The sequence below is a fragment of the Poecilia formosa genome, unplaced genomic scaffold, assembly GCF_000485575.1.
Source record: "Poecilia formosa unplaced genomic scaffold, Poecilia_formosa-5.1.2 Scaffold5, whole genome shotgun sequence".
NCBI classification, from domain to species: Eukaryota; Metazoa; Chordata; class Actinopteri; order Cyprinodontiformes; family Poeciliidae; genus Poecilia; species Poecilia formosa.
This window is the reverse complement of record NW_006799944.1, coordinates 2627121-2647082: the sequence shown is the minus strand read 5'-3', so window position 1 is coordinate 2647082 and position 19962 is coordinate 2627121. Positions and strand designations below refer to the sequence as shown.

The 19962-nt window shown below is 39.5% G+C and overlaps 2 protein-coding genes across 2 annotated transcripts; one reads left to right on the top strand and one right to left on the bottom strand.

Annotated features, from left to right (window-relative positions):
• The first annotated feature begins 5821 nt into the window (after positions 1–5821).
• On the top strand, positions 5822–10911 carry klf9 (Kruppel like factor 9). Its single transcript, XM_007563008.2, has 2 exons — positions 5822–6733; positions 8348–10911. Exons 1-2 carry the CDS (start codon positions 6355–6357, stop codon positions 8626–8628), a joined length of 660 nt encoding a protein of 219 aa, XP_007563070.1. The 5' UTR covers positions 5822–6354; the 3' UTR covers positions 8629–10911.
• Positions 10412–19791, bottom strand: fam219ab (family with sequence similarity 219 member Ab). Its single transcript, XM_007562996.2, has 6 exons — positions 19516–19791; positions 17737–17836; positions 16028–16133; positions 15662–15742; positions 15519–15573; positions 10412–12807 (listed from the first exon to the last, which is right to left on the bottom strand). Exons 1-6 carry the CDS (start codon positions 19591–19593, stop codon positions 12649–12651), a joined length of 579 nt encoding a protein of 192 aa, XP_007563058.1. The 5' UTR covers positions 19594–19791; the 3' UTR covers positions 10412–12648.
• Positions 19792–19962: the final 171 nt, after the last annotated feature.

Here is a 19962-nt window from a genome sequence, read left to right as displayed (position 1 = left end):
GTCAGTATCAACCATAGAAATCGAACAGAACTAGAGTCGTACTCTGTTTGACACAAGCTCAGATTTGCAGCTTCTTCGACAGATGTGTGGGTTGCATTGTGGATATGAAAGGATGACTTTAGGTCAGTGCTCAGGGACAATATTACCCCAGTGATGCAAGTAATAAAGTCTTTCACTGCGTTACAGTGGAATAACGGAAAGAAAAGAAAGACACAGATCAGTTTGTTTAGAGCTGAAGGCATCCAATTTAATCACTGTGCTTTATGAGTCTAACCCAGAATTTGGGTGATTTTAGAGTATATATATACATATATATATATATATATATATATAGTGTTTTGTCTTAAAAGATAGCAATAGCATATGAATGAATGTCTTCATACTGGCTCATCTTGCTCACGTCCGGAAGTCTAAATTGCTGATAGTAAAAGCAAAAGGGCGGGACTTTTTTGTCTCTCTTTTATTTCCTTTTTTTTTCCCTACAGTGCTGACATTGAGTAGGCTTTGGTCATGCACAGTTGCTGCTTCCATTTTGAACCAAACCAAACTGTCAAACCAAATGGAGACAGGCTAAGTTGCGTTCTCTTTGACCTATTGTCTACTGAGATGTGACAGACGGGGGATTAAAGGCTCTAAGGTTGAACAGTTCAGCTCAACTGAAAAAGTATGAAAACAAATGACTGTGTTTGACCTAGGCCCTCCCCTTTTGGCCTGTTGCAATATATATAATTATTATTATTATTATTTATTTTTTGTGATCTGTTGTTTATCCCCACTGCAAAGACTATCAGATGTCAGATTTGTTTTGGGCTTGTAGAAACAACTGGTATGATTTATACATCTACATGGCTGTTGTGGACGGAGTTGTTACAACAGGAGATGTGAATGTGACCTCCTCACGTGTGAAACCAGACATTTAGAATACAACACCAACAGGGAGGCATGCCAGGATGATACAACCCTCCATATAGTCTAAGTGTACAGTATTTTAAAAATATTTTCTAATGCTATAATATCACATGGTGTATGGGAAAGATGAGCATTTATTGATAATCAACAGATTGTTCCTTTTATTCTCCTTTTTATGAAATCTGTTGACAAGTGAGCTGAAGGAGAGTTTTTACACGCACAAACTTCTGCAATAATGGCTGATGTTAAACTAAAAGGGACGTAGTGTATCCCACCTATTGGTCACACTTAAGTTTATGTCCTTTGAATGCATGCAGTTCTTCCACTCAGCTTGTACACAGATGACTTTTGACGTCGACCGAGAGAAAGACGGAAAGAAACTACCATATGAAATAAAAGTAGTGCGTATTTGGATGCAAATACAAATCTGTACTCTTCAATGTGACTAGGATCCTGTCTGGCATGCATTGTTAAATAAACAGTTATAGATTGGTATCCGAGTAGTGTGTGTCTGTTTTAATTCTTGAAATTGTGTTCAACCAGAAATTGACAAAAATAACGAGCATTTTAATATCATGTCCATTTGTCCCCAGATGTGTCGAAGCCTGTACTCATTGGCTCTCATCCAGATGAGTGGATGGCTGTCATATTTCAAACATGAGCTGCTGTATTACCCTTCAAGAAGACAAGCTTTAGTAAAAGGGGAAAAACGGGGAAAAAAACGTCATATGTATTATTTCAATGATTTCTTTTTTCACAGTAAAGTTGCACAACTTAATTGTCTTTTGCATTTATTTTCTTTTAAACCGAATGAAATTGAACTAAATGACAATATGAGTAAAAAGTAGATGCATTAATTCACCCAAAGCAGCTGAATGCTAATATCTGACATGCAGCAGATAAAGACTTTGGTATTTCTATTTGGTGTAAATCCAGATTAGTCTGAAATTAACAATTAGTCAAAACCACAGGAGACTTTCAGTGTCTTGGGACAATTTCAAAACATAGTGGCACTATTTGCTATTTTGTGAAGTTTTAAACTGTAGTTACATTTGCACTGGGAAGTTATTTCTTCTTGTGAATGTCAACTGGGAACCTTTTAGGATGCTGCGGAGCCCTAAGTTTGGTATCCAACACAGCTTCTGCATATACAACATGTATCAAAGTGCAAGTATAAACAATTTCATTAGCAGTTCTGACAGTTTGTATCTTCTTCAACCAGTGATACACACTGCATAATAACTATTAGAGAAGATGTTGCTTCTTTGTTTGAATGCAGAAAACACAGGGAAATTCACTCTTGTGTGTGTGCGTGTGTGTGTGTGTGTGTGTGTGTGTGTGTGTGTGTGTGTGTGTGTGTGTGTGTGTGTTTCTAATTGTAGATCGCAACAAATAGAAAACTGCACTGGTTCTTCAACTTGCAACTAACTAGAACGTGCTCTACCGGCTTGACGTCATCCTCAGATTTGAGCTTCAACTTCTGAGATAAATCCAATGCAGCATAAATCGCCTGCTTATGAGCTCATAAAAGCGCATTGCAAATGTGACATTTTTTTTAAGGGCTCATAAAAAAAAGTATTAGCATAAACCTCAAACTATTTTATAATTAGTTTTATGGTTCAAATCAATTTTGCTCATGGCTTCTTTCAGACAACTATCACTCAAGTTGAGTGATAAACTTAATTGAAGTTGAGTTTATCACTCAATGATAAACTCAATTTGAGTGATAAACTCAACTTCAGTTAAGTTTATCACTCAGGTTTATCAACTTGAGTGATAAACTTGAGTTCATCACTCAATTTGAGTGACAAAATCACTCAAATCGAGTGATAAACTTAACTTGAGCTAAGTTTATCACTCAAGACTAATTAATTTGGGCTTATGCTGAATAAAGATGTCAAGAGAGTTAATCAGTATTTATATATTGTTGTATTAACATTGTTATAATCTCATGATACAAGTTTAATCTTTTGTTCTGTTGCCCATGTGCATGCCGCCCAGTGCTATCCGCTGTCATCGGGAGCCAGGCTAACCAGCCTGAGCAACCATGACAGGGTCTGCTGTCTGGAAGAAGCTGTAGGATAACAGAAAGCAAGGGTGTGGGTGTGAGTAGGGCATACACAAGAATGATTTACAGTACAAGACCCTCCTCCCGGCTCTGATTGATTGCCACTGACCAAGCCTGTATTCCTGCAGATAGCACTGGGAAAAGGCAGGAGAGCTTGATTGTTTTGGGGTTTTTTTCCCCCCACAGATTATCTGTCTCGTACTATAATGTCACAACATAGTGACACTTTTAACAAATAACTAAATAAAAGCATTTTTTTTTTTTTTACAAAAGTTACATACTGCAGCTTTAAGGTCCCATAAGATCTTTGGTCAGCCCTGCAGAACCTTCCAACAGAACCAAACTGCAAAAATCCTGCAGTATCACTTTAAGGTAGCCATGAAGTAAGTAACTCTGGACTACATTGTATGTTTTTTTTTATTTATGTGTTTCATGCAATTTCATTAATGTGTCAAGAGTGAGGGTTCTTCACTGTACAGTGTATTTTGATTGCTGTGGACATATGCAGTCTATCTTGATGGATGGACTGGGAATTCCAGTCCTTCCGCCTGTGGGTGTGCTAGTGTAGTCGCGTGTGCATGTGTAAGCCCTAAGTGTGTCTGTGTGTGTGTGTGTGTGTGTGTTGGTGGTAAAGGAGTCTGTTCACTCAAGGAAGTGGGGCCCGCAGTGCTGAGCTCGCTCACACTGCCACACGTGGACATGGGAACATTTTGTACCGACGTTCGTTCTGCACGTGTCCTCTCATTCTCTCCCTGTTAAAGCGCGCGCGCGCCCCTGCACACTCAAAAACAACCTTATCTCTGCCACGACCGTGTCAACATGACGATATGACCCAGAAGTACGGCGCAATCCTGAACTCTTGCACTTTGTAGAGAGAACAGGGGAGTAGGAGAGACTGCGGCAGCCGCAGAAGCGCCTCCTCTTTCACTGAAATGTTTACAGCCCCGCTGTAGGAAGAGCTGGGGGAGCGAGAGTTCAACGAGACTTTTTTTTTTTCTTGGAAATTTAGGGGTCCTGCACCTGAATCCAGAAAAAGGAGGGTGTGAATGGGGACTGTGGCAATGGGGAGCGTATGTCGGTGATGTTGGGACAGCACAAGTTGTAGAAACACAAACAGGAACTTTGTTTCTATGGACTGTCATCTTGAAGTCACTTGTACATTTTGTTCCTGTAGTGTAGATAGGTGTTATCCAAAGAGAAAGGCTGGTATTTTAAATACTAAAACAAACACACACAAAAAAAATTACAGCCAGTAAATAAAGGTGTTCTGAGAGAAAGAATATTTTACCAGAAAAAGATATTAACCTCCAATGTTCATTTAATTTTTAATCTCTTTTTGCACTGTGCAAAGACAAAGAATTGCTCAATCTCTGCACCCTGAAAACAGAATTTCGAAGAACTTAAACCACATGAACCACCCACTGCACTCAAAGTACCCCCCTCTTTTAAACCGAGGGATTGGGAAAGAGAGATTGGTTTCATTACAGTTTCAACTGGACTACCAGCATACTTGTTCCTGTAATTTCTTAATGGCTCAGAGAAATGTGGAAGCATGAAGACATATCTTGAAAACAGAAAAAAATATATATATCTTCAAAGATCAAGAAATGAACTTTATGACTGTTCCTGAACTACAAACTAAGCAGTGTTGCAAAGGTTGCAGGGAATAGAAACTAACTGCGTTTGTTACTGGAGTTGTGTGTTTGAGTTAGTTTTTAATTTCTTGTAAAACGTTTAATGTGTTTGTATCTCTTTAAGAGTTCAAGTGCAGCTCTAGGGACAGTAGAAATGGGCTAACGGGGTGTGTCACATTAAACGAGACAGTTTCAATAACACAAAACAGACTACAGCAGCTAGTTTCAGTTAACGCCTAATAAACATGACACATATCTCCGTCATGAACCTTAATTTGTAACTTTCTTTAAATAGTGGACAGATAGTTCTTCTCACCACAAGTCTGTTAATGGAAATAAATGGCCCAACCTCCAGTTTTAATGAAAGCAGGGTTGGCTGGTTTTGTACGTGCCTTGACAATTGGTTACATATAAACTAACTTTCTGATTTCAAATCATAGTCTATTTCTATGATTTTTAAGCTGAGGTGCAACTACCATGGGGACACCTCTGGCAGTATCAATTTAATAGGGTAAATACAACGCAATGTATAAAGCTAGTAAGCACAAGTAGGCAAAAAGGTGAATTCTTCAAGCACATGGAACTTTACTTCAGCCAAACTCTACTCTTCATTCGTAAGGCTATCTACTGTTAGCAATAAAATACAGTAATAATGAATTTCTGTATATGCCTTTAAATATTGGAGCAACACTTTCACTAACCGAAGTATGATAAGACACTTAATGAGATACAAAATACAAATAAACACTATTACTGCAGCAATCTCTAAGCTTAGATGCATAGTGGCCATATTGAATTTCCAGATTCATGTTTATGAAAACTGTGCCACTCGTATTTTCTGTAGTTTGTTGCTATTGGAACTTGAGAAATGTGATGTTGAGTACAAATTAAGCACATTTACACAGGGCCTTTCATCCAAACGTACTAGAAGTACAGAATATTTATTTTTTGATGATGATTTGACGTTATTTGTTGATAAAAGTTGTTTCAGAGTGACCAAACTATTTTTTCAATTTATGCATTTCATCATTTTGTTATCGTTGTTGTTGTATACAAGCAGCCGTAGTTGCTTTAGTTGAATTATCGTATCGTTCAACTAAAGTACCTAAGTTTATATTCACATAAAGTGCCAATCTAAAACCTTAAAAGTTAATTTTACACTTCGTAATCCATATTTCCCAGCCATATTCGCTACTCAAATGCAACGTGACAAAATCCGGCCTGTGATTGGTCCAACTCTCCGTCGCTCACTCCGGAGAGACGGCAGCTTTAAGAGGCGAGTCACAGCTGCCACCAGCCAATCGCGGCGCAGCTCTATTATGACACAGCGGTATTCCGCGAAATTGTTTCTTGGAGTTGAGAGAACCGTCTGTTGCTCACTGTAAAATAGGACAAGTGGGCGCCGGAGTGCAAGCACAGAGAACGGAGGAACATACGTCTCAAAAGCACAATAGCTTAAAGGAGGAAAAAAAAGAGCACGACGAAAGAAGAAGAAGAAAAGGAAAGGAGCACAACTGTTATCTCTTGAGGCGGCGTTCATTTGTCCGCCCAGCATCCTACAGAAGGAAACGTTCCGTCTTTTCGGGACAGGGACTGTGAGGTCGGCACGTGTGGATCATTAGCCACGTTTCCAAGGAGGACTGCGGTCTAACTACGGTTCTTCTCTCCCTTTTCGGATTGTTTATCAGACTCTATAGAAACTCTGCACAGACTGTCTCCACTCCACCCAGATCTGCTCCAGCGATGTCGGAGGTTGAGGTCTCTGTGGACTGCGTCCCCACTTGTCCTCTGGAGAGGACAGAGGACGTATTTAAAGACAGCCAAGAAAACGGCACTTTACTGATGGTGGCGATGATTTTATTGGACTTAAAGAAATGCGGTCCAGACACTATCGGCGCAGGGGACAGCAGATGTCTCGGCGGGGCCATCGAAGCGGGAAGGCAAGAGAAAGAGAAAGAGGAGCGGGGGAGCAGCCGGGTGTCTCCGGTTCTCAACGCGTCCCGGAACAAGGCACCGGGGAGAACGGAGACCCCGGAGAAGAAGCACGGCTGCCCCTTTGCCGGCTGTGGGAAAATGTACGGGAAGTCGTCCCACCTCAAAGCCCACCTCAGGGTCCACACCGGTGAGTGCGGGCTCAGCCGGTTGACACGCCTACAAAAAGTCACCGGCTCGGTTCTGTCGACTGCAGCAAACCCGCGCTGCGTCACTTGTAGCCGACTATAATTAGCCACTGCCTTCATTATTATTTCAGGCGGATTACGGTAGTGCTACTCATTCCAAAGTCACAGTTTATATATTTATTATTATTATTATTATTATTATTATTATTATTATTATTATATGCTGGACAAACAGTCGTATCTTTGTTTGACTTGTGAAGTGTACGCGCAGAGCACATGTCCCCGCTAGAGAGAACACGTTAAAGGACAGGTGGTCCAGTGGGCTCGGCTGCTACGGGAGTGACTGGCCAGGTTATATCATGTCTACCACTGGCTGAGCAGGCAGAAAAAGAGGCGTGTGTTAGATAAAAATGTGTCTTAATGCGTTGTTGACACGCAGCAGCAGGACGCGGGTTCCTGTGGGAACATCGCGTTCTTCCCGTGCGTGACATGTTGTTGGGGTGTAATAAATCATAATGAGCGCTAATTAACTCTAGTCACGATTTATTTGGAGACGAATTTAATCCGCAGCTATTACTTCGGTCAACATATTGTCTTATGACCCGCTACAAACGTACGGGTCAAACCGTCCCCGTCGTTACTGTATGTTCTTGTACGGAGGTAACCCACCCTGCGCCACCGCTTCCTCATACGTCACCCACCTCCACACCCCTCAGTCCAGTTGTAAACAAGAGCGGACATGTGGTTTCAGTGGCGCACGTGGAGTAGGTGGGGTGTGGCCATGTGTGTGTGTGTTTTTTTTTTTTATTCTCATCTTCATATACACACACTCTAAATCGAGCAAAAACATTTGGTTACTTATTCTAAAGGGGAAAAATAACACAACTATTTTTTATGCAGCCAGTTCGTTTTAAGCACACTTGTCCCTAAATTACCTTTGTGACGTAGCTCTCCTGAGATGACTTGTAAGATGTTCCCCCCCACCCTCTCACCTCCCCAAACATCTGTCCGATGTCTTCCAGGGTCGCATTGGGACCTAGATTCAGCGTTCAATGTGTAAAGGCAGGGTACATTATGTTCAGATTGTTAATCTTTTCCAGGGAAACGGAGACACATAAAAGAATTGACAATAAATGCACGCAGTTACTTGTAGGGAAAAAATAAGACCAACCAACTTAACAGTCATGTTTTTGGACTGTGTCACAGTACCAGGAGAAAATCCAAAGGAGCACTGAAAGAACAAGCTCAATGCAGGACTTTCTTGCTGCACTCTGTTCTGCTGCCTGTGTCTTAAGTAACAGATGTCAGTGAAATGACAGAACATACAAGAAGAAACCAATCATTAAGACATTATTTTCAGCTTTATTTTTTTTAATCAGCATAGATTAAATGGAAACACTGTGAAATGCCATGCAGCTCAGCAGACCAGCCACTATCTTAAACTTGAAGAACTGTAAATATCCGTCATCTTTTATTGGTGATATATATACTGTGATTGGCTGACATTTTATGAGGCATTAACAAAAAAAGAAAAAAAGAAAAAACACTATAAACTTGTTAATTTGTATGATGAACATTTAATAAAAAAATAAGTGATTATGTGTGTGTGTTTCCAGGGGAGCGTCCCTTCAAATGCACCTGGCCAGACTGCGGTAAGAAGTTCTCCAGATCGGACGAGCTTACACGCCACTACCGCACGCACACGGGCGAGAAGCGCTTCAACTGTCCGCTGTGTGAAAAGTGCTTCATGAGGAGCGACCACCTGACCAAACACGCCCGGCGACACGCGGGCTTCCATCCCAGCATGCTGCAGGGCTCCAGCATCGCCAAGAGACGGCGCTGCTCCACCTCCATGTCCTCCTCCGACTCTGGGGACCAAAGCCCTGCAGGAATCTGAAACACCTACTGTCCATGATTGATTTATATCTATATATATATATTCACATATATATAGAGAGAATGAGAATGGTGTTTATTAGAAGGTAACATACCCTGCTGTACCTCCACGTGAATCTCAGTCAGCCAGACAAATATTCAGGGACTTTCCTTTCACACGTGCAACAGCAAGCTGATTATCATTTAACTAGAGTTCACTGACTCATTCCCTGAGGTAATTTATATTTATTAAGGGTTGTTCAGGGTCTGGCAGAGATGACTAGCTATTCTTTTCTTCTTTTTGCCTAGGTTCATTTATGGCTTTTCTGGAAGAATGTCAAATCAAAGTAAAGTTCATTTGCATAAACAGTGTTGCTCTTAGAAACTCGCGCTCCATTTAAAGGTGCAGCCAAACATCGGCCACGGCATCTTACGGTGGATCGAATCCGAGTTCTGAAGTTTTAGAAATATTCCTATCGTCCAGTGTGAAGGATGACACAATTTCTTTTACAGTTACTTTTCCGTCGAACACAATGTGAATGCACTCTACAACAGTATTACCATGTAAATACATTAAACAGACAGAACATAGATTCAGATTAGTGTAGCTTATGAGAGTGTAATAAGAAAAGTTATAATATAGAGACGCAGAGCTTAGCTATTTAATTTCATATACGTTTGGCTACAGACCTCAGCTGTGCTTCGAGCTGCTAAAACTGAAATGTTTTTTATGCAACAATGAACTTGCAAATACATGCACGGAAAATAAAATATCTAAATACAGTTACAATACTTCACCAATCTCATGCGGTGGGAGGGGGGTCCGACTTCAACATTTGTGTTTCATTCAGACTTGAATCTTGTTAGAGGTGCAGAAGAACATAACAGGGTAAAACCTTTTGTTAGCTGAAGTCATTGCAAAATAAAAAAAAAAAAAGTTGCTCGTTTTCATTTTCCAGGTTTGTATTCAGTGGAAGTGTGTGCCTTTGTAGCAGAAGAGAATGTCGACGTTATAATCTCTGGGAAGGTTGGGGGGATGACCCCTTGAATGGACTCGTTTCATATTCTTCATGTTGCATTTTTCTCAGAAACACTTTACTGATCAACAGATCAGTGACTGTCTCCAATACCAACTGTGCCAGTGGCTGTACATTGAAAACTTTACATTATTTTGTGTGTAAGCTGTGTTTTGTAAGTGAATCATGTCATATTTTGGTCTTGCCTGAATATCATACTCTCCTCCTGCCCCCGTGTGGTGAGATGGAAGCACAACATTTTCCAAAATCCTCAAAAATATCAGTTTTTTTCTTTTATCGTTATTGTTTGTCGTAGCACTTTGAGGACTGCCTCCATTACTACTTTGTTGACAGCGATTGTATTCCATCATGTAGCATGTGTTTCTTTTTGCTTGTCTGGTTATCTTTTATAATATTACTACTAACAAAGTGAGAGGTCTTATTAAATCACTACTTTCCTTAGCTTAATTTTTATATTTGTTCCCACACATTACATATGTTTGCCGAGTGAATTCCTGTTTTCTTTTGTCTGTGACTGTGATTAGATGCTGGTGCCTTTCTGGTGGAAAACCCTTTTTTTCTGATGCTACTGTAATCAGGAACTGTCCGTCCAAACCTCATGCTATTGCAATACACACCACTGTGTATTTAATCCTCAACTTTATCATTAAAATTGCTTTTTATTTCCTTTTAAATATTTACCTGTCACTCATTTTTTTTTTCTTATCGCACACACATTTACAGGCACGAGTTCAGAGAGCCGGTCAAACTGTAACTCCGAGCACAAGGTTTTCCATTTGCTTTTTGTTTATTAATCACCTTCATACACTGCACATGACAATAACATTGGTAAATACTGTAATGGAACTGTTTACAATACATAAAAGTCATTTAAAAAAGAGGAAACTCAAAGAAAAGATATACATGTTAAAAAAAATCTTCCTTCCTCAAATAAACCAAAGATAATGGCAATAAATATACACACAGCTTTTTAAACTTCTCTGTCCTTAAGGCATAATCTAATTGCATTAAACAACTGAATCAGAGAAGGGAGTGGGTTGTAGATGGTGGGATTCTGCTCCAAGTCAGTGACGTCCTTGACGATGGGATAACAAAATGGTTTCTAAACTACAAGTCAAAGGAAGGTTTGGAGTTGTTTCGCCTAATGTTCTGTTCATGCGTGTGTGAGAGAACAGGGAGCGTCCTTTTAAACCGGACCTGTGTTTTCCTTAAGGATTAGCAGCGTCTAGCATTTGTCACACTCTGTGACAAGGGTGATAAATGAGAAGCACTAACGCAACAAACCGAGAACGGAAAAAATCTATCTGGACTTTTGTTCCTTTGGCCTTCATAGCATACCTTGCAAAAGTATTTATGCTCCATTTTTACTCTTTTTTTAATGTCAACTCATAACCACAAACATCAACATATATTACTTGATTTTAATGTGGTAGATCAACACAAAGTATTATATTTTTGTGAAATGGAAGGAAAATAAAACATATTTCTTAAAATAGAGGTGTGCATTTGAATAAAAACCGGTGCAAATAGTATATGGTTTCCACCTGTGTGCATCGTACCGCTCTGTGAAAACTTCAACGGTTTGCTAAAATAACATTAGTGTCAATAGCATCTTGAAAATTAAGGAACGTACCGGGAACGGTTAGGGATCAATTTGTGGAGAAGTTTACAGCAGGATTTGGTGAGAAAATAAGTTTTTTGCCATTTACCGTCTGTAGACCTAAGCTGACAGACTGGACAACGACAGCTTTATTTAAAGGGACAGGCATAAAGTCCCTTGGTACATCAAGAGGAGCTGCAAGGATCCACAACTCAAATTTCAGAATCAGTAGATAGGACAGCTGCGAGACATAAAGTAAAAGATTTGCTGCTGTAACTGTAAGAATATTACAGCATGCATACCACATTCTTCATATTATTTGTCAGAAATTATGAAAACCATGTGTCCTTTTCCTTCTCCTTCACAATTATGATCTACTTTGTGTTGGTGCTTTACATTAAATTCCAATAAAGCACAGTTACGTCTGACAGCAAAATGTGCTCAAGCCCAAGAGGTGTAAATAATCTTGCAAGGCACAGTAGAAATCAGAGCAATAAACGAAAACGGATCGTTTCAGGTGCGTCACGTTCACTTGTGGTGCAGGAAAGGGTGATATGAACCCATAAAATCTCAAATAAAAAGTGCAAAGTGAAAGAAATTCAAAAATCAAGCTTGTGCCACAACAGCAGCAGGTGACCGCACAACAGAAAATTAAATAGGCAAAAGCTACGTGCTTTTATATATTCCTCCATAACTTTGCACTCTGGTGGCCTTCATGCAGTTTGTACTACAGCCGTTCATGTTTACACATTCATCCATCAACTCTGTGGTTTAACATTTCACTCCAGCGTCGCAGAAAAAGCAGAAATGTCGCAGTGTTTAAAGTGTTCAGATCTGACCTGTGCTACATAGCAACCTTGTACGGTAAATGGATACAGTACCAGGGGGATTCAATATTTCTCGTTACTGGGTACAGGCTCGTTGATCTCATAGTTAATACATTAAAACAAAAGGAGAAAAAAAAATATTAAAACAAGGCAAACCAGAGCAGAAGAGTTGAGTCAGCAGTTATGATCATGTTTGTTACCAGTCAGGGAAATGGAAACCACTTCACAGCAGCAGCTGACCTTTTCGTGTCTGTAAACTAATATCAGGGTCGAGTTACGTCCGCCAGGGGGAGGCGGCTCTTAAACAGAAGTGCGTCTCCAGCCATAGGAGGAATCCACCACTTTACTGCTTTTACCATTACTTTCCTCTATGTTCAAGGTTTTGTACCAAAGTTTTTATTTGTTAGTGTGATTATTTACCTAATCATCATAGCACTTTACTGTCATGACAATATTCTATAAATGCCTCACATTTTGCCACTCTGGTGGCGAAGTAAACTCACAGCAGATGAAGACAGCGGGTTTAAGTTTGTGAGGGATAAGGGGGCCAGCGGTTTTGATGGGCTTAGTGGTGGGGGTTACTGGATTTGGCAGGTCGTGGAGGAGGTCGCCTGGCAACACATGCAGGTCGGGTTGACTGATTTGGGCGGGATCAGATCCAGGTCCTCGTCGTCTGGGATCTCGTCGAGGCGGTAGCCGTCTTTCAGCAGCTGGATGTTCAGATCCTGATTGATTTGCTGAGAAGAGAGAGGAGCAGACGAGTCAGGAGAGAACTGGACCCCTTCAGAGACAAAGAGGAGTGTTGTTGTTTTTACCATACACAAAAATGTTTCTAAAAAGAAGAAAATTACATAAGTTAAGCTGTATGCACTGCAAATATACATATATATTTTATATTATAACCTTTTTGTTGTTAAAACCTGAGATTGTGTCTAGATGTTGTTTTAGATCCTTTACAAAGAGGTCATAAACAAAACATTTTCAAAATAAAATGTGGGGAATCAAGTTTTATGTTAATTGAGATCAGAGCAAGTACAAGTACAGAAAAGATAATCACATGTCTCTGGATAATGTTTACAAAAAGAACAGGAGATTTTGATATCAGGTTTATATTTAAAAAAAATGTTTGGTTGAATACACAACAATAAAAAAAATCAACTTGTTTGACTTCATTAATGAAAAAGAATTTCTGGAGAAATTTTGGGCATATTTTTTTTTTTTTTTACCCAATTTGGATTATGTACAAATGCGTTCCAATATTATACATAGGATGTAGATGAAACCAAATTTTCTTGATATACAGATCAAAAATAGCTAATATAATGGAGATCTGGTTAAGGCACAAATGTGTATTTCCTCATTTTTAAAACAATTTTTTGTTGAGTGACTGAACAACTTTAAGACTGAGATTGTATCATTAAAGAACGGCTTCTGAAAGCTTTATACAATGGGTGACAAGGGAGCTAATGATTAGTAATAATCTGTAAAACAAAAAGGTCTTTTAAACCTTTTCACCACAACACAAACATTAAAATAGGCAACTAATTGCTACGTTTCATCAGAGAGATGGTTAAACTCTTTCTACTTTTGCTCCTTTCACTTTTTAGACATTAGTAAAACAAACAAACAAAAAAAATCCAAGCATGTCTTTGCATCCGAGTCTTCTTAAATTTTGCCAAAATGTAAACTGATCAGAGTGAGGACAATGTCAGACCGGTTGCAAAATCTGGTTGTCATGCTGATCATAATTACAGTTAATCCAAGAATAAATAAAAATTTCAGCAGGGTCTAATCTGGATCTCATTTCTACACAGATTTAGTCAAACTTTCAGCACAACGCTCTGAAAGTTTGACTAAGAAAGATTTGCTAACATGAGGTTGTTTGAAAGACGACTTTAAACCCCCACAGCACGTCCACCGTGAAAAACAATATATTCTGTAAAACCCTTTATGAAGAAGAGAAACACTCTGACTGATCTGCTGACTACTGAAGCTAGAACAATGTTGAAAAGCTAAGACTGTCTGTTCTTACGAATTAGTCTAGTAACATGTAAAAGTGGTAACCATGGCGCTCTCACAGATGGCTGCAGGCTTCGCTGCTTGGATCTTTGTCTTGATCACGACAGCTAATGCCCTGGTGTGATTCTTTGTGTTCATAAGGTATCCTTGTTTCCATGAAAGCTGGAAGCAAAATGTTTCGCAAAGAAACATCCGTGTGCTTCGATAAAGAGTTCCAGTGAGAAATATCACTTATTATTAGGCGTGAATCTCTGACTTAGAATTTTAATGGTACATTTCAACTCTTTATTTTTAAAATGATACTAAAGCAAACATAAGTGATTTTTATTAAAAACAAACACATATATGTGCAAATAAATGACTAAGATTTGGTCAAACTGGTTCAACCTGAACCTCTCAGGCGTTCATTTTGGCATGGCTATTCCATATGCTTAATATTTGCATGTTTTATCTATTCCATAGCTGCTTTTGGAAAACCCAGTCCTTTGCAAGTTTCAACCATCGTCAGATGGTTGAAACTTGCAAAGGACTGGGTTTTATTTCATCTGACATCCATCAGATGAAATAAAAGTAGTTAAAAGCAGCTCAGGAACCATCGAGGCTCAAGCAAACCGTGAACTGGAAATTGCTGGGTTTCGTCTAAATGAGGCCAATTTTACATTAGTATGAACTAAAAAGGTGTTGGTCAGAAAAGCTCCTGCTTAGACATCAACATCTGCAATCTTAGCTAAAGTTTGCCCTGCTGCATAGAAAGTCAAGAGCTTTCTGGGAAAAAAAAAAAAAAGATTATGAGATGAAACAAAAGTTTGGCCACAGGGACAAGCATACACAAACAAACCACTAAAGGCACAAAATTGATTTGACTTTGATCAGTGCATGCAAGCTTCTCCCAGATCTTTATTATCACTCATACTCTGAGAGTTACAATAGAAACCGAGTACCAGCACATGAACTGGGTTACAATGTTTGTACGCCTCATCTTTTATTCACACAGCGACAAGTCATTGTAAATACATCAGCACCCAGACAGAAAACTGCTGTAAAGGGATCGCATTTAGGATTCCTCTGAGAAACGAACATGTTCTCCCTGTAATGCAAGCTGCACGTTCCTTTAAAAACAAAATGTGCAGAAGCTGAGGAAAAAAAGCATTTTTATTGCATTTACATATTGCTTTATGCTTCAAACATTTTATTTGTGCAGGCGCACCTGCAGTTTAATCATGCGCTTGCAGTGCGAGAGGACGCCTACATAATTAGCATGGATTTGCAGGATGGGCTTAAATAAGCTTGTCTAAAGACTGGCTTATAAAGGCATCATGCTCTCCTTCCTGGCATCCGTGAAGAATTGAGGCAAAGGAACGAGGGATGGAAGGGACTTAAATAGTAAATAGGAGGAAAGGAAGTGGAGTCAGAAAGGAAGTCAACTCACCTCTGCAGAAGAATATCCAGACGATGAGTATCTAGACATGTCGAAATCATCGTCACTGCAGCGCAGAGATACGTGTTAGCGGTTCTTTTCCTGGATCCTCAGAAGTGTGCATACAAAAACGAGGCATGTTTATGTCACCTTACCTGTCGGTATCTAAGGCCACCAGGGGCTTTTCGTCTGGGCTCTGGTCTAAAGATGAATAACCTTTATTGGGTACTACCAACCTGCAGTGGAGTGAAAAAAGGGGGCAGTAAGAACATGACAAGCAGAGTTGATGAGAGAGTCTTAAAGACCGGCCCAGAGGCTCAGCTCCAGCTGTACTACAGGAAGAAGTCTGCTTACTGACTCCAACATTACAAACCCCAAATCAATATAGCTATTTCTGAAGACATATGGACTGAGAGAAGTAAAGCGAGCTTTGATTACTCAGACATGGTTGGAGTGATCTAGACAGGAGTGTTTTTACTGATTTCGTCCACAAACCTTCAACCGCAGCGCTAATTTCTTACCGTGTTCTGGCCATGACGTTGTTCTTCTTGGGCTGCTGGTTAACCGGACTACCTACAGTGTTGTTGTTCTTTAACGAGCCCTTCCTGGCCAGGTCTCTTTGTTTGTCTGCATACGAGATAGGACCAGATTAATAAGAACACAACATTACGGCTGACCTTCCCTCCGTCCAGGACTTGTTCGGGTCTGAAGGCAGCAAGGAGGAAGGCTGCTAAAATGTTTATTACACTTTATTACACAAAAAAGTTGACTGTTTGGAAATCATCAGCAGTCAGAAGGTGCAAACTGAAGATACAAAACAACTGACAGTTATTTGTTAATCAAGGGATGTCACATTAATGACATGTTGACCACCTAACTCTCGGCTGCCAATGGAAGCAGAAAGTTCAGCTAATTAACCAATTAGTCAGCAGCTCGTTAGAGTTCAAGTGTTTGAACTGACATAAGTCACAACGCTACCAAGTGCAGTCTGCACCCGTGTTGGTCTTTCTGTTGTTCTGGGAATGTAGGCAAAAATTCACCGTGAGAGCTGTAGCCCACTATTAATCATGTTTTCCTTTGAGATTATCGCTCCTCTTGCTCCAATTTAATAAACCAAAAATTAATACAATGTACATTAAGTATGTTTTCTTCAAAAGCAAACCAAGAGGCGTTTCTTAGTTTTTGCTCAAGTCTTTTGAACCAAATTTAATATTTAACAAAATTGTGATAAACAGCATAGTTATGTGTGTATTAATCAGAATGTTACATAAGCTGATACTCTTATGAAACTTTTACACATTTTTATTTTAAATAGTTTTGGGAATGTAGTGATACAATGAGATGGTGGTATATATATCTTATTTAAATGCTAATCTAATTACAGGAAATATTTACCATTTGAAACCAAAGCTTGACACCAAATATCCTTCTCGTTGTCTAGGCCAGCAGCAAAATAACACACACAAGATTTAGTAATCATGTGTTTCTTTCAGTTAAATGAAATCTTTTTTTTTTTTTTTTTTACACTTGGTTTTAAGTTTCTTAGTGAATGAGAAAAATTACCCTTTAGCTTCATATGCAACAAGGTCAGTTTATGCTATATTTATATTACGACTACCTCACCTGTATGTCAAAGTTTTGCAGAGGTTCTGCTAATGAACCACCATTTGATTCAGGTGTGTTGAACCAGGGATAGAGCTAAACCATGCAGGACATTGTTCTTTGTACCACTAATTGTACTCCCTAATTTGATACCTCCGATTTTTGCTCTTGTGTCTTTGTTCACCGTTCAGATTTCACTTTGGATTTTGTTGCTGTTGGTCTTCCATCACTTTTTTTTTCTTCCTGACAAGCTTTTAAAAAAACATTCTGCCCACCGTTCTCCTGGATTTAGTCACTTGACAGATAATGACACTGCTGCTGTTCACCACTGGACTCTGTCCAGGGTGCTGAAACTGTGTTAATTATTTTTGTCATTTTTTTTTTTTTTTTTTATTTTATTTTGGTAAATCAGCTGAGGTACTGCTTGGATGAAGGGGACTCACAGCTGACATTTTGTAATGTTTTAAAAACCAAATGATTACACAAATACTTGACATAATAATCCATACTGGTAACGTTCAGTCACTTCAGTCCTAAATGATTAACAATTAAATTAAAAACTTCAAATCTTTTAATCATGTTTATTGTCCATTTTTCACATATTTGCTGACTCCTACATATTTCTTACCTATTTTCATCTGGAGGGGTGAGGGCTTATAGTTGATAGTAACAGCTTCTCCTTCTCTGGTGTCGGACTCTGCCTCTGAGGCAGTAGAAGAAGCCGGGTCCTGGATTGAAAAGAAAAAAACCCCACCAGAGACAGAAAGATGAGCACAAATACATAATTCTGTTCCCAACATTAATTATTCATATCATTTTGTCTGCTATGAAAACAATATGTTAGGATACAGGGCGATTTTAAGTACTTTTTGATGATGTAAATTAAAAAAGGAAACACAATAGACTTTTAAAAAAAAAAAAAAGAAAAAAGGATGATGCTGCAATTCCTTAAATATGTGCTGGTTTCTCTATGTCATGCATAAGGTTCATACTTTCAGTAAAACAAAGGTCTCAGTTGTAATAAAAACAAGCTGCCAAAACCAACTAGAAACATTATGAACAAGTTGATGGAATGCTTAAAATGCCATTGTGTTACGTGGCAAATCAAAATCTACATAGAGTGTATTCAGAGGGTCAACTCTGAACAATTTGTATTCTATTTGCCATTTAACAAACACAATTACTGACCAGCATGTTATGAAACTTCACCAGGGGCAACACGGCCTTGCAGCTGGGCAGCGGAGGCCGTCCTGCAGGCTGCAGGTTAATATTGTTGCTGTATCTTAACAAACTGATTGAACAGAGAAACCTTCTCCTATCATTAAACTATGCACTAAATAGATGTCAAACTAGTCTTGCAAATAATAAAACTATTACTACTAATAAAAATAACAATAATAATAATGATGATGATGATGGTGATGATAATAATAACTGAACATCTTAATATCAGATTTATTAATGTAAAAACACAAGATATGGGATAAAATAAATAAGCAAAAGAAACATTGCCATTGAATATTATGTATATAATAAAAGATGAAAAAAAAGTTCCTTTCTTTTGACCACTTGACAAAACTACAACAATTTAAAAAATTACAAGAAGCCCTATTCATGCCCCAGATATAAGAAATTTTATTATTATTATTATTATTATTATTATTATTATTATTATTATTATTATTTATTCAGTTCGAATAAAACATGTATTGTAGGGAGAGAACAGCCCCGATTCAGTATTCACATGGGACCCGGTGATTAATGGCAGTCCGTGGACGCCTACAGAGAACAGATCAGATTGCCCAGAAGTCTCGCCTGGTCGGAGCTGGGCAGCGGAGGCCGCCCTGCAGGCTGTAGTATCCCGGGGCTCCGCTACAGGCCACAGAGCGCTCCGCTGTAGCGAACTGCCCCGAATTACATCAAAAGGCGTGGGTTTGATTTGATGCAGGCAACAAACAATAGATCCCGATTTAATCTAGTCAAAGTGCAGCGAGGGGCGTCGAAGAGAGAGCAACCTGCTGCTGATGCTGGTGATGTAGCAGCAGCAGCAGCAGAGACTCAGGACGGGATGCTTGTTTACGCCAGACATGACGGATGCTGCGCAGGAGACCGGACGGTGCCTGCGTGACACAGAGGAACAAGGATTCCTCTTTCTGAACACGTCAGCCACATCAGTGTTCACAACTACATTTTTAAAATATATATATATCCATGAACCATAGTGCCTGTTAAAAACTTACAGAGGCTCAAACTACATCAGCATTAACTCCCGGTGTGTGATGGATTGGGTACAGGCCTCATTTGATACACATCCTCTAATCTCATTGTATGTTATTTAAAAACACGAACGTGACAGACGGCAGAGACATCATCTCTAGGCAACGTAAAGCAGACCCCAGGGACTCACCAGCGGCTGCATCTCGGACTGCATCTCTGCCTCCTGCACCGCGCTCGGTACCTGGAATCTGTCTATTTCCTCCATCATGTTGGCGATGTTCAGGGTTTTCTTTCCTTCTCCTTTAAACAATCCGATCGCTTCACCGCGTGATCACCAGGACGGCGTTCGGCCTCAGAACCGGATCAATCCCTGTGGTTCTCCGGTGCCTAGCTTCATCCCAGCAGACTCTGTGTCGATGGTGGTCTGACTAGTGTGGTGACGGCGACTCCACCACCCACTTCCGGGGAGGGGTATCCCAAGCTGCGGTGTGTGGACCCAAATCAGGTCTTATTTAGAAAATGACATGGTCTTCCGGAAAGAAAAAAAAGCAAAGAAAAAAAAAAGGCTGGCTCAATTAAAAAAAGAACTGTAAAAATGTCCATAATCCACAGACCCAAAACAACATAAACAACAGAA

Coding starts and splice junctions, on each gene's coding strand:
- fam219ab (XM_007562996.2), bottom strand. CDS start 19,593: ATGATGGAGGAAATAGACAGATTCCAGGTACCGAGCGCGGTGCAGGAG. Junction 17,837..19,515: donor AGTCCGAGATGCAGCCGCTG/GTGAGTCCCTGG, acceptor TTTTCAATCCAG/GACCCGGCTTCTTCTACTGC. Junction 15,574..15,661: donor GTGGCCTTAGATACCGACAG/GTAAGGTGACAT, acceptor TCTGCGCTGCAG/TGACGATGATTTCGACATGT.
- klf9 (XM_007563008.2), top strand. CDS start 6,355: ATGTCGGAGGTTGAGGTCTCTGTGGACTGCGTCCCCACTTGTCCTCTG. Junction 6,734..8,347: donor CCACCTCAGGGTCCACACCG/GTGAGTGCGGGC, acceptor GTGTGTTTCCAG/GGGAGCGTCCCTTCAAATGC.